The sequence below is a fragment of the Aureobasidium pullulans genome (genome assembly GCF_000721785.1).
Source record: "Aureobasidium pullulans EXF-150 unplaced genomic scaffold scaffold_2, whole genome shotgun sequence".
In the NCBI taxonomy this organism is placed as follows: Eukaryota; Fungi; Ascomycota; class Dothideomycetes; order Dothideales; family Saccotheciaceae; genus Aureobasidium; species Aureobasidium pullulans.
In genome coordinates, this window is record NW_021941022.1 from 1,629,193 (window position 1) to 1,641,873 (window position 12,681).

At 51.7% G+C, this 12,681-nt stretch overlaps 5 protein-coding genes across 5 annotated transcripts; 3 read left to right on the top strand and 2 right to left on the bottom strand.

Annotated features, from left to right (window-relative positions):
- Positions 1-157: 157 nt before the first annotated feature.
- M438DRAFT_311540 (uncharacterized protein) lies at positions 158-3,723 on the bottom strand. Its single transcript, XM_029902472.1, has 2 exons — positions 3,349-3,723; positions 158-3,200 (listed from the first exon to the last, which is right to left on the bottom strand). Exons 1-2 carry the CDS (start codon positions 3,618-3,620, stop codon positions 425-427), a joined length of 3,048 nt encoding a protein of 1,015 aa, XP_029765026.1. The 5' UTR covers positions 3,621-3,723; the 3' UTR covers positions 158-424.
- A 224-nt stretch (positions 3,724-3,947) lies between these two features.
- On the bottom strand, positions 3,948-5,802 carry M438DRAFT_289513 (XLF-domain-containing protein). The gene is made up of 2 exons (XM_029901683.1): positions 4,895-5,802; positions 3,948-4,847 (listed from the first exon to the last, which is right to left on the bottom strand). Exons 1-2 carry the CDS (start codon positions 5,738-5,740, stop codon positions 4,107-4,109), a joined length of 1,587 nt encoding a protein of 528 aa, XP_029765027.1. The 5' UTR covers positions 5,741-5,802; the 3' UTR covers positions 3,948-4,106.
- Positions 5,803-5,931: 129 nt separating this feature from the next.
- M438DRAFT_93291 (uncharacterized protein) lies at positions 5,932-7,961 on the top strand. Its single transcript, XM_029910403.1, has 3 exons — positions 5,932-6,414; positions 6,470-6,955; positions 7,011-7,961. Exons 1-3 carry the CDS (start codon positions 6,040-6,042, stop codon positions 7,812-7,814), a joined length of 1,665 nt encoding a protein of 554 aa, XP_029765028.1. The 5' UTR covers positions 5,932-6,039; the 3' UTR covers positions 7,815-7,961.
- A 1,712-nt stretch (positions 7,962-9,673) lies between these two features.
- On the top strand, positions 9,674-10,012 carry M438DRAFT_265562 (uncharacterized protein; the record flags this gene model as incomplete). The annotated part of the gene is made up of 2 exons (XM_029900036.1): positions 9,674-9,895; positions 9,947-10,012. Coding segments are annotated over 2 exons (288 nt in total), but the record flags the coding sequence as incomplete, so codon positions are not given.
- Positions 10,013-11,698: 1,686 nt separating this feature from the next.
- M438DRAFT_93342 (uncharacterized protein) lies at positions 11,699-12,458 on the top strand. Its single transcript, XM_029910404.1, has one exon. The coding sequence runs from the start codon at positions 11,862-11,864 to the stop codon at positions 12,288-12,290; it is 429 nt and encodes a 142-aa protein (XP_029765030.1). The 5' UTR covers positions 11,699-11,861; the 3' UTR covers positions 12,291-12,458.
- Positions 12,459-12,681: the final 223 nt, after the last annotated feature.

A 12,681-nucleotide genomic window follows, 5' to 3' on the forward strand; every position in this document is an offset into this window, starting at 1 on the left:
CTTCGTAGATCCTCCGCGGTCGAGACCTTCAATCCTCTCTCCACATTTCCCGGCAATTTACATCCGTGAGACTTCATAACTGTCACTAATTCGCATAACAACCACCATGAAGTCATTTCAATCTTGTTCACTTCTGCAACAGACCGACTTGGAAAGAAGAGAGCATCATCATTAATGCCATTGAAAACGACGCTCGAAGAACAATACCACATCCGTGAAATCAGAAGAACCATAACCCAATTCATGTACCCACCGAAACAGCAGCAATACAACATGTCGTGAATGGGTATCTTTCCATAATCCCGCTTGTCCAGCTTCTTCTGTATGCGAGTAATAACCATCTTGAAAAGCGATAAACATAGGAAATTGTGAGCCACATCCTTTGCCCATTCGTAACGACGTGACCTTCAAGGCTACTGCTTCCTTAGATGTGTGCCGGGAAGCAGTCGTGACACCAAGCGTCGGGGTAGTTCGCGCTGTAAGGCAAATGCTCAATTGCTTGGGTGACGTCGAAGCTGCCGCAAGGAACAGAGGGGTAGTTGGCGTTTCTAGCCCATTGTTTGACACGGCTGTTGGGTGAATCTCTAGTTCTCTTAGACGAGCTGTATCCACCACGCTGTTGACCTTTCTTAGCAGAACGAGCCGCATCCTTGCCATGGCGCCCGCCTTCGTGCTCATTGAAATTGACGGGTGCGTTGGGATTTCTTTCGGCCACAGGACCATCACCCTGGAATGAGATCTCGCGACCATCACCACCGCGCCATCCATAACGCCATCCGGGAGCGGCAGACTTGACATCCCAGCCCTTGCCTCTGCGTTCTTCATCCTCTGGTCTAGGCACCGCCTGGAGCGATGCCCTGCCGAATCTGTTCACCCAGTCGTAGTAGGATCTGTTCAAGTCCATGGGGTCAGCAAGGAGAGCTGGAGAGGAGAACGAAGAACCGGTGGCCATGTTGGAGAAGATGGCTGAAGAAAGACCGGCGGAAGAAGAAGAGCTGGAGCCTCTCTCTTTTCGCTCTCTGATGATTGCTGTTTGGGTCTCGTAAGGGTAACTGAGCCACTCGTCCTGAGGAATCCAGTCCGGACGACCATCAAAGGGTCCACGAAGCTGAGGCAAGCTTTGTTGGATGGGCTTCTCAGTCATTGTAAGTGGAAACACGGGCTGCGGGCATGTGGGTAGAGACATGGTGGGCGCGAACCCAAGACCAGATGGAAGCAGAGCAGGAGGTCCGAGAGGAAGAGGGTATGCGAACGAGGGCTGACGTTCAGGTTCCTTTGGAAGTGCGAAAGTGTCTGAGACCGGTGTAGGAACAAAGTGAGCAGCAGTAGCACGAAGGCTGGTGACAATCGGGACAGGCTTAGGCTGCTTCTCGGCCTTCTTTGGGGCTTGACACTTCACAGGGCCACACTTCAGCACTGCAGGATCTCTATCTGGAGAGGAAGAGCAGGAGATCTGTCGAGAGTGACAGGCAGCCTGGAACTCATGCAACTTCTTTGCTTGCTGTGCTTCGCTGGATGATGCAGCAGTCTTGGCAGCCTTCACCTCGCCAAGGCCTTGTCGAGCAGCGTGAGCCTCAGCAGTCTGCTTGATGGTATCGAACAACATGGCAGAGGCCGGTTTCAGAGGGACGACTGGAGCAGGGACAGCGGTACTGCGTGGTTGCTGTGTCTTCGACTGCGTAGTAATCTCGACGGTCGTATCAGAGCCAACAGAACCCTCGGACTCTTCCATAGTGGCGGCCTCCATCAAGCGTTTGACGGCAGAGTCTCTTCGCTGTAGCTCGGTGTCAGAGCCGCTGGACTGGGATTGACTCTTCGAAGAAGCACCTGACAAACGTCTCCTGATAGGATCGAGGATAGATGCTCTGTCGATAGGCTTTGAGGCAGTCTGATCAATGTCGCCAGGTCCGACAGCTTGTGCGAGCTTAGGATCGAAAGGATTGGGATCGGTGTCCATGGATTGTATGCTTGAAGGAACGGCGATAGGAATCCGAGACGGACTGAGCGGGCGAGACAAGCTTTTTGATGGATCAGGGATGGTGATCTTCAAATCAAGCTTGGCCTTCTTTGAAGGGCGACGGGTAGATTTTCCAGAATTGCCAGAGAAAGCCTGCAAGACGTGAGATTGATCAAACTCGAATGTTCCATCCAGGCCGAAGAATGGTGCCGGGGTGACTGGCGCCGGAGTGACTGGACGTTTCCCATGTGTTGCCAGAACTTTACGATGATTGTCGAGAGCGGAAGCAGCCCCGAGGCGGGAGGGTGGTTGCTGCTCTGACGACGAGATGGCGGTACCCACAGATGCGTCGACGCGGATGGATCTGGACTTGCAAGGAGAGGGAGATCTGACGGAATCGGGAGGTCCAGTAGTGCGATGCTTGGATGCCTTTGTAGGTGAGGCATAGCTTGGAGTCTTAGTTGCTGTAGCTCTGGACAGCGTAGGCTTGCTCGGCTTGGACTTGAGCGAGTTCGCCTGATGAGTGGCGAGCTGAGTGTGAGGACCTTTGACTCGTGCAGTGCGTTGCAGTGGCTTGTGAGAAGCGACGTGAGCCGTCTTGGGGGCTTCTTCAGACAATGGCTGTACAGGCTGGGCGTCATCGTTCATCATCCATGCCTGTGGGAGTGACTTGCGTGCGTGTCGATCAGTGGGCCGCTTGTCGACAGTGGCGTGCTTGGGGGATTTGGAAGGGCGAGTGCCACGGCCTGATCGGTCGACAACACACCATTCGTCTTCCGGGTCAGAAGGAGGGCGAGACACAGTGACCAGCTCGGACGAGGAAGTCTGAGATACAGTTTCTTGAACGACAGGAGCCTGGACGGGCTGCAGCTGAGGCTGAGCCGGAAGAGAGTCTCTAACAACCTTGGCGTATGATTGTGATGGGACCTCGCTGCTACGAGTGTTGACTGCAATGGACAATGCAGGGAAGCCATCAAGAGGCACCAGATGGCTGCTCGAGGCGCTCACCAAGGACGATTGAGAGGTTGTTCGATCGATTCGCTCGTGAATCTGCTGAAGTTTTGTAGCTGCCGAAGAGCGGCCCGAGTCAAAGTCCGAGGCTGGAATGGATTGCTGTTCGAGACGACGAACGGCGTCAAGTACTGCCTGCAGTTGTGCTCCGATACTAGTGTAGTATTCGGTAGGCTTGCCGCCAGTGATGAATTCGTTGTAGACACTGTCTACTTCGTCGTCGAGTTCTTGGCTGAATTGGCTTGATGGAAGTCAGTAATCTTTTCGAAACGGGCAGGGTACCAAAGAGAGCACGAACCTGGGTGCCTCTGAAGGATGAGCCATACTGCTGGAGTATGTCAATATGAGGCGCCAGTCAGATGGTTGATGGTTTCACTGACCTATCTACTATCTTTAAGATGTTGCTCAATGGATGGTGGTTGTTGAATGATACACCGAGATTGTCGGTTGGTGAGTGAGTCTGGGAGTTGGCTGCGCTTGAAGAGGTAGATGTTTCGTCGGCGGGAGGCGCTTGGACAGTTGCGGCTTCTGTTTTGATATCTTCTTGCTGCTCTTCGGGTTGAGCTAGAGGTGCTGCGCGCTCACAAAACTTGACGAGAATAAACTCTTGGTGCTGACAATGACCATAATAATGGTATTGATACTGGCACATGTTTGCAAATCAAGCTTGGCTAACAATGGATGCGCTCATTCAATGCTGTTGAATGTTTATCGATTGTGTCAGCGTGATGCGCGGTAGAATGGATGCGGGATGGGTGAGTGCATGCAAACAGAAATGCACAAACGGAATAGTGACGAATGTTGAGGACATCAACCATCACACTCACGGCCTCGGCATTCAGGTCGTCGCAGTGATCGCATTCAACCATCGCAATAACGCGCAATACCCCGGCGACCAAAGTCATGCGCATCGAGAAGAGGTGAGTACCTCGGGCTTAATGAAATCTTCTACCATTGCCAAAGCATTGCACATCTGTCAGTCTCGAATCAGTTGCATCTACAGCAGCAGTGATCGGAACAACTACTCTCGATGCTCTACCTGTGTTCAAGGTACCTTACCTGTTCATACTCATCATCCAGTACTTTGTGAGAGGGAAGCCTTTTCATAGACATCGCAGTAGTGAATTCGTTACTTAGCCTAAAACCGCCTTTTCCTTTTTGCTGGTGCCTTTGGTTTCTCATTCAAATTCTGCTTCAACTCATTTCTTTTCCTGTCCGCCCTCTCCGCCGATGTCTCCCGTGGACTAGGTTCTCTTTCCTCGCTCGCTTTCCGCTTTGTAGCCCGGGTTTGTCGGACCTCAGCTTTACCCTCGCCGTTCTCACGAGATATAGAGTCAAGGCCAATATTGAGTTCGTTGTCGCGATGCTGTTCCTCCTCCAAAGAAGGCAAGACTTGAGCTTGGGAAGACCATCTGTTGAGTGATGGCTGGGACGGCTGCATCTGAGAGCTTCCACGTCCGATGCCACCAAGTCTACGTCTTCGCGAAGGAGTCATTTGACTTGGAGGAGGTAGCATCGAGGATGGAGTTGGCGACACTCTTGATCGTAAGCCTCGGTCGGCATCATCCTCATTAGGCGGCTTGGGTGGTGACGAAGGCGGCAAAGATGGTGGCAGAGCCTGAGAGCTGGATCTACCTCCGATAGCTCCTATACGTCTCGTCTGAGTGTTTGATCGCTTACTCGGGCTATCAGGCGCGGGGGTCTCTGTCTGGCCAAGGCGGCGATTACCAGGGATGGGGGGAGGCGACGAAGTGACTCGTCCATCGTCAGTGCTCTCGTCATGAGCAGAGGCAATCATTCGTTTGCGTCGGGATGAACGAACTGGGGACGATATATCAGCAGGCATCTGTCTTTGTATTTGCTCTGGAATCGTCTGCGTCTGGCCACATGGTCAGTCAAGCTCTGGAAAGACTCAGAATTTCTTACCTGAAAGCCGTCCAAATCATCGTCTGTCTCGTCATCATCCATATCTGTAGGCATAGGCACATTGACTGCTATGCTCGCTTGCTGCTTTGCCATGTCCTGCCACCATTGGCCAGAAGACGGCTCGGTCAGGATCGGGGCCACATCTGCAGACGCATCGCGAAGCACAGAATACAAACTGTCACTAGATGGTGTCCCTCCACTGTGCTGCAGCTCTGAGCCGGGCTGAAAAGGAGCAAGACCTGGTACGCGGGTTGCAACGTGATTTCTTTTCAACGATCTCTGAGAGTTCCTGCCTGCCGAGACACCAGGAAAGACGGAACCAAGATCAGTGTTCGTAGCCTCCATCTTGTCAAGAAGCCTCGACATGGCGTGATCTTTGTGTCGAAGTTCGCCAAGCAGAAAATTGAGCTGCTGCTGTTGCTGGTGTGCCAGGAGAAGAAGTGGTGATATGACTTCAGACACAACCTGGGTAGAAGTAGCCTTTGTCAGGACCATTGTCCATTCGAATGGAGGCAACGGAAAGGGTAGCGGTGCTTTCAGTGCAAGAGTGAGATCATCAGGAGGCTGCAAGGCTATGCGAACACTGCCGTCCTTGTGACTGAGAATATCACGGATTTGCTTCAGTAATATTTGCAATTGACCGGCGTCATCACCTGGACTGATGCTGCAACTCTGGGTCTCGGCATTGCGAGTGATTTCAAAATTGGAGAGACTCTCAATCCATATGTTTGCAAGATCTGTAATGGATACTGTGTAGCCTGTGTCGCCGATAACATATTTGACGAGAAGCTTGGGCAGCCCCTCATGGTTGAGATTGAGTAGCTCCCAGCGTCCCTCGGTGCCCATGTTGAAGTGCGTGAATCATGAGGGGAGTCAGAGAACGAAGCTCTCTCAGATATCGCGACAAGATGGAAACGCGAACCAAGTGAAACTCGGTGGCTGGGAAGCTGAAAAAGGGCTGGCCACTGGCAACAGCTTCAGCCTTGGCACGCGTCAGTCAGATGGCCGAGTCTGGAGTTTGGACTTTAGAATGGACCGAGACTTGTTTGCTACCAAAAGATTTATTTCGAATCGTTCAATAATTGAAAGGACTTTTGGGAGCTTGGAAGAAACTGCGCAAATAGACGACAGCGCCGAGAACAACAATGGACTCCGGGGCTATGCGACGAGGCGGCCAGCCCAGGTCCAGCATTCCAGCCAAACGAAGCGCCGCCGATGCCCAAGAAGATGCTTGGGTCGCTGACGAAGACCGCTTCGTGCTCAAGCAGGCAAAGAAGAAGGCCATCATCAGAGCCCGTGCTGGAAGAGCCGACCCCATCGATCTGCTGGCAGTCACACTACGCGCCTTGGATGCCACGAAGAACGGCTACGACAGCGACGACGATGACCAAGAACTACCCACCGTCGACCCCGAAGCCGTCTTCGAGGGCCTTGACGACATTCAACTGGAGGAGCTGGACAAAGGCATCGACACATATCTGGCCCTCGAGCAGAGCAGGAGTAACCGCGACTTCTGGAATGTACGTTCGCTCATCCATGCAATCGCCTTGACACTCAACTGACCATCCTTGGTAGACAATGAAGGTCATCTGCAAAGACAGACGGCGCGCTGCTCCCGGGAAGCTCCAAACCGCACGCGGCATGTCTTCGGTCACACCGGAAATCGATCGCCTACTCGCTCCAAAGACGCACGAACAACTAGAGACTCTGGAAAAGCAGGTCAAGGCCAAATTGAGGTCCAATGATGACATCGATGTTGACTATTGGGAGAACCTGCTCAAGAGTCTGTCAATCTACAAGGCCAAGGCCAGGCTACGCCAAGTGTCCAAGTCTGTCGTGGGTGCCCGTCTGGAGACCTTGCGACAGCAACAGGAACAAGAAGCCCTGGTTTTGCGCAATCAAGTCAGAGAGAAGCTGAATTCTGCCTCTCTGACTGGTACTGGAGAACAGCTTCCAGTTCCAGAGTCACACGCCGCACTGGATCCGGAGCCATTACTGCGCTTGAACCCTGAAGACAAGGCCTTGGTCTCACTGGACGAGGACGACTTCAAGCAGAAATTGGTACGCCATCGCTTCGCTTCAATATCATGGTAGTAGTGTGCTAACCCTGTGATAGCTTCAGGACAGACGCAGAATCCTCAAGCTCGGCTACATTCCGACTCGTCATGGCGCCAAAACATCGAGTACCGATATTGCTGTGCCTTCTGAGCAGAAGCGTGATGACATGTCCCGTGTCACCAGCGCGCTTTATGATCGAGAGGCCGCAAGGGGCTTCAACGATAACGAAGAGGCTTTCAATGCCGAAGAGGACGTCTCATCTGGAAGACCCAAATGGGCTGACACATACCGGCCGAGGAAGCCTCGCTACTTCAACAGAGTCCAGATGGGCTACGAGTGGAACAAATACAATCAGACTCACTACGACCACGAAAACTTGCCTCCCAAGGTTGTGCAAGGCTACAAATTCAACATCTTCTACCCCGATCTGGTCGACTCGACAAAAGCACCAACTTTCCGCATAGAGCGCGAAAATGGTCGCAAACGAGGCGAATCTTTCGCACCCGCTGGAGCTGAGGATACTTGCCTCATTCGCTTCATTGCTGGCCCTCCATACGAAGACATCGCTTTCCGCATCGTAGACAAAGAGTGGGATTACAGCGCGAAGAGAGAGCGTGGCTTCAGAAGCAGCTTCGACAAGGTACGTCGCATTGTTCTTTTTTCTCCCTTCCCCAAGCGTAAAAGGCGAATTGTTCTGTTCTCAAAACCTGCTCTGGACGAGTGCTTTTGCAACTTCGAGAACGGAAGGGCAGAGTGCACTGCATGTTTGGAGTGCGCTTTGACGAGGTTGAAAGAGAACGCAGTGTTTTCCCGCACCTGCGTGTTGCTGCAACGCTGTAGCTCGATCTCCTGCAGATCATAATGCAAATTAGTCCAAGCTTTTCTGACATGTTACCTCAGGGCATTCTTCAATTGCACTTCCAATTCAAAAAGATCTACTACAGAAAATAGAGCTTTGCCAGCATTGCTTCGCCACATATGCGCTTCATACCAGCATACGACAGCTCGTCAACTGCTGCCCAGGAGCGAGCACGACAGCCAACTACGACATCACGTTTCGTTGCATGTCAATTCCAAATCATGCATATTCAGAAACACTCGTTGGTCCGAAACATGTGTATCATCAACGCCTTTGCTGCAGGGCTCGGCTTCATGCATGTCTGTACCCGGCACCTCAGCATGCTTTCGTTGTAGACCCAATGCCGCTTTGACAAGGGCTCGCCCGTGCTCATGGAGCCAATCAGTGGTTAGCAAGTGCACTGTGGTATTTCTATGCCGATCTGGGATGATGAAATCCTTTCAGAAGACATCTGGTAGCGTAGAGTTTGCGTTCCCCCCAAAATCATTATCTGACATCAAACAGATCTTCAAATCTTCATGTCAATGAATGCCGGCCTTAGATTCTGTTTGATAGGCAAGTGAACCTAATTGCGTACAATGTCATGCAACAATGTCTCTCAGGTGGTTAATCCCGTCTGCCTCAAGAGCATGCTGTCATTCTATAGAGACCGGTTAAACTTCGTGCTGATGAACAGTGCGTGTGTGTGTCGTGCCTGGCAGCCGCTCACCTGCATTGCATGCGTCACACAGCACAACGGATATGCCTTCCGGAACATTCGGGCGTTACCCTCTCCACGTCTTGGTGATTGAACCTCGCCAGGGCTACCAAGTGTGCCATGGGGCTGCGCTCTCACGGGATGCTCAAGCTTCATAGTGTCCAAGCCTTCTTTGTACCCCCTGCTGGGATATATCCGCTGTCCATTGTGGCACGATTAACATGAGCCCTCTGATGCTTTTTGTCATGCGACTGACCACTCTTTGATGATTATTTCAGGCCAGCTTGGAGGAGCGTATTGGAAATAGCATGCATTGTGCTGAACGCTCGACGGGATCTCTCTTTCAATACCGGTCTGATCACTGGATGCAAGAACTCATCTCTTCGTTGACTGGTCACATCGTGATAACTGGCTAGTAGGAGCTCCAACCTCGTGCAATTCCAAGCCTTTGTCACGTTGCATAAAAGGGTCCTCCAATCCTTCTTGATACATGTCTTAGATCAATTTATATTCACTTCTCATCCTCCAGATCAAAGCTCACGATTGACTCACTTCGTTGCGAGACTGTCGCATCTTTATCTCTGCGCTTGCAGCATCAACCTCTGAACAACAACCACGCAGAATGTCTTCCTATGCTGTTCCCTACACTTCTCAGTCGGATTGGTGGAATCAACCTGTTGATGGCATCAACCGACTGTCAATCACCCAACACTATCGATCTGACAGTATCAGTGCTTCCGAGTATCCTCCACTGCAGCAAGGTATAAATGGCGAAGCTGGATTCTACACCTCGGCTCAAGTCAACGATGTGTACCAGAGCACCCAAGTCATGCCCAACTACTGGATGAGTGATGTGGCTCAGTTTACAGAACCATCCATGTCCTTCGCGATGCTCCCTCATCAACCCATGCAAGAAGACTTCACGACTCAATGTATACCGTCGGCATCACTACCACCGGCTGCTTTCAGTAAGGAACCTCTACCTATCGACCAGTTCTCAAGCAACGATCTGGCAGCTTTTGGTAGTACCAGCCCGAACTCTTTCTATCCTAGCAGCAACCAGATCCTTCCCATCTCAGACGTCCCTGCTTTGGAATACGATAGCACATCGGATGAGACTGCTTATGGTCGCAGGCAGTGGACTGATTCACCTATGCCTGACGAAATGGAGAGCTTGGTTGCTCCGGGCGATCTTGACGACAGCCTCGAGAACTCAGATCCTTGCTATGCAGAGCTACTCAGACAGGCCCTTATGGAGAAGAAAGATGATCACACAATGCTTCTCAAGGACCTGTACGAGTGGGTCCGCACTCATAGTTCGAAGGCTCAAGACCCCAGCAATAAGGGATGGCAGAACAGTGTTCGCCATAACTTGTCTATGAATGCGGTTCGTAATTTTTGAAATGTCTTTCAGTGGGCCCTCACTAACGAGATGCAGGCTTTCGAAAGAGTGCCACCTCCCAACCAAGAAGCAGGCACCAAAAAGACAAGCTACTGGCGACTTACCCAACATGCAGTCGAACACGGCATTAGTTCAACGACACGTTACCGTAAAGACAGCAAGCGTAAGACGCAACGAAACCCCAATCCCGCACCCATTCGCGTTCAGGCAGGCGCCAAGGGCGGCCAGGCAACTCGCCGATCTGTTCGTCGCCAGCAGTTGGCCGCTTCACCCCTGAACGGTCTTTCTCCTTCCTCAGACATGGCTCGCCAGCGTAATCTTCGTCGACCGCATCAACTACGCCAGACTCCGACTACTCAAGTCGAAGCATCCTCAGCACAACAAAGACTTCCGCAGAATATGCCCACGTCCAACACATCATCCTACTTCGGGAACACGGCAGAGATGTTCGACATCTCGAATGCATGTCCTTTGGACAACAAGATCGACGAGAATCGCGACCTTCTGGCGCCGTATGGTACCCTTCAACCGTATCTTGACTGGTCGGTATCACCTTCACCCATGGGTCATGCGGCTAATGAGACCGGGGAATGGATCAGAAGGCTCTAGGTCTTTGAGCGTCTTAGAGCAGTGTCATCGTCAGAATGCGGCAGATGCATGACATCGTCCAGGACATATAGAGTGATCACTTGGCGACATACGGGAGTGGATGATATCTGAGATTTACGATTTACGGATGGGACATTCGAGGCTCAGCATATTGTATATTAGATTGGTCTGCATCAGGGCGTTTATCCATTCCAGTGTCCTGGAGTCGATCACTATTTCCTTGTTCGCTTTCACACCGTTCGAGTACACGTCAAATATGCAATAACATCAGCTTCCTTGCTTCAAAGTAACTGTAGCAAAGCCTTGTTGATTTTCCTTCCTCGAGAAATGCCAACTTGAGTCAGCCCATGGAAGGAATGGTCGAGGATAGCCTGGACAGGCCATGCGCTGGCGTAACCTTTTATACAAGAGCACAAGGCAGACATACACAGACGTGGCACTGTTGAATATTTCCAGGTATAACTCAGAGGCTGCGACGGTCGGCTACTGAGGTGGTAGGACCAACTAGCTGTCATGGAGTGCGGTGACATATGCGGGAAGGCTTTGCAAGTCAAAGTCTGTCGTGCAACCCTTTGTACTGCACATCTCCAACAGCAGTGGCTCCTCTCATCATCCAGCCGGGGAATCCTTATCAAATACGTCTACCGGGCATGGGCTGCCACAGTACCTGACATCCAGGGGACTAGCTCATCGTGTGACGGCCACCCCTCAGCATCTGCTACCTTGTTTCGGTTGTCTATTTTATCTTCCGATACTTAGAGACTTGGCCTTTTACAAGCACGTCCAAAGATGCCTATCCATTGGCAAGCCATGGGCTGGTCATCCTTTTGAGTTCGAATACAGTTGCATGCAGTCAAGAAGTAGGGCACGATCCGACAGCCCCGGTGCCGGCAGCCTTTTGCACCATCGCGCCATGTCGCGGGATTGTCGTTTTGCTCCACTGCCAGGCAGGCACTCGATCGGTTCGTGCTTTCTGTATGCAATCTGAATTTCTCCATGTCATGACGCGTCCGCATAGGTACCTGCTCCGCAGGTGCTCACCGTCACCAATCTGTCGTGAAAGTAGCTGTTGCGGTACATGCGCCCAAACGACCTGGTCTTCAACACTATCAGAATCTCAACCGAACCTGGGCAGCGGGCTAGATGGATCTCGATACGAATGCAAGATGCATCTCGCAAGATATTACCGATTTTGACGGGAACAGGAGATGCCAGCTCGACAGATGAAGGGTCGGATCATTTTCGCCCTGCGATGCGCTAAAGCTAGCCCACAGTGTCGTGTCCACAGAGTCATACCTCCAGTCGCCACTTCTTGACAGCCAGGTGGCTCTTGACAACAGAGATGTTACACAAGGCGTGCATCGTGCAGATTTTCTGCGCAGCAATTCTCCCATGTTCTTGGCAAGACAGCGCCGGTTCGCACCGTGGACATCTCGCGGGCTTCGAGAAGCAAACTCTACTTCAACAACAACGCATCATCGCCTGCTATAGATATGTGAAAATGTTCTCATGTGTGAGTATATATGCTTGTCGTCCTCCCGTCAAGACCACTCGGACTCCCAACAACAAACGCGGCAATCACGATACATCGCGCTTACCTACTTTTCCGCCAATGCGACTATCGCGTCTATTCGGCCATTCGCATTTCGTCGTCACAATGGCGCGCTACCAGAGACACACCGCTCTGTCGATGTTGAAACGATCCGAATGTACAGCAACCGGATCTGGTTTGATGACTAATCCCACTATCGGACGCCCACAGGCGCAATAACAAATGCGTGTGCATATCACGAATGTCACTCACAGATGTTGAGTAGATAAGATACACTCCGGGATTTGGGCAACACTTTCGGCGCTGATAACAGAATGGAACATTGGTCCACTATGAAGCGTTGACGGTTATGTTTGTGCAGACATTGCATCGACTCTCCTTCATTCAATAAACTCAACGCAGCGGACGCCACACGCCAAACACACGGAATATCTTGCTCGGTTCGTGTGACCCGAACGCTGATGCAGCACGAAACTTCAGACATGCAGAACGAGCTGTCGTTTTAAGTGCCGGACCGCCTCCGCGCGGCACTTCTCAAGCCACTCCGCCTCGCATATGCATGAAAACCATAGCAACTGCCTAAATGGGAAATACTACCTGTCAAATTGGC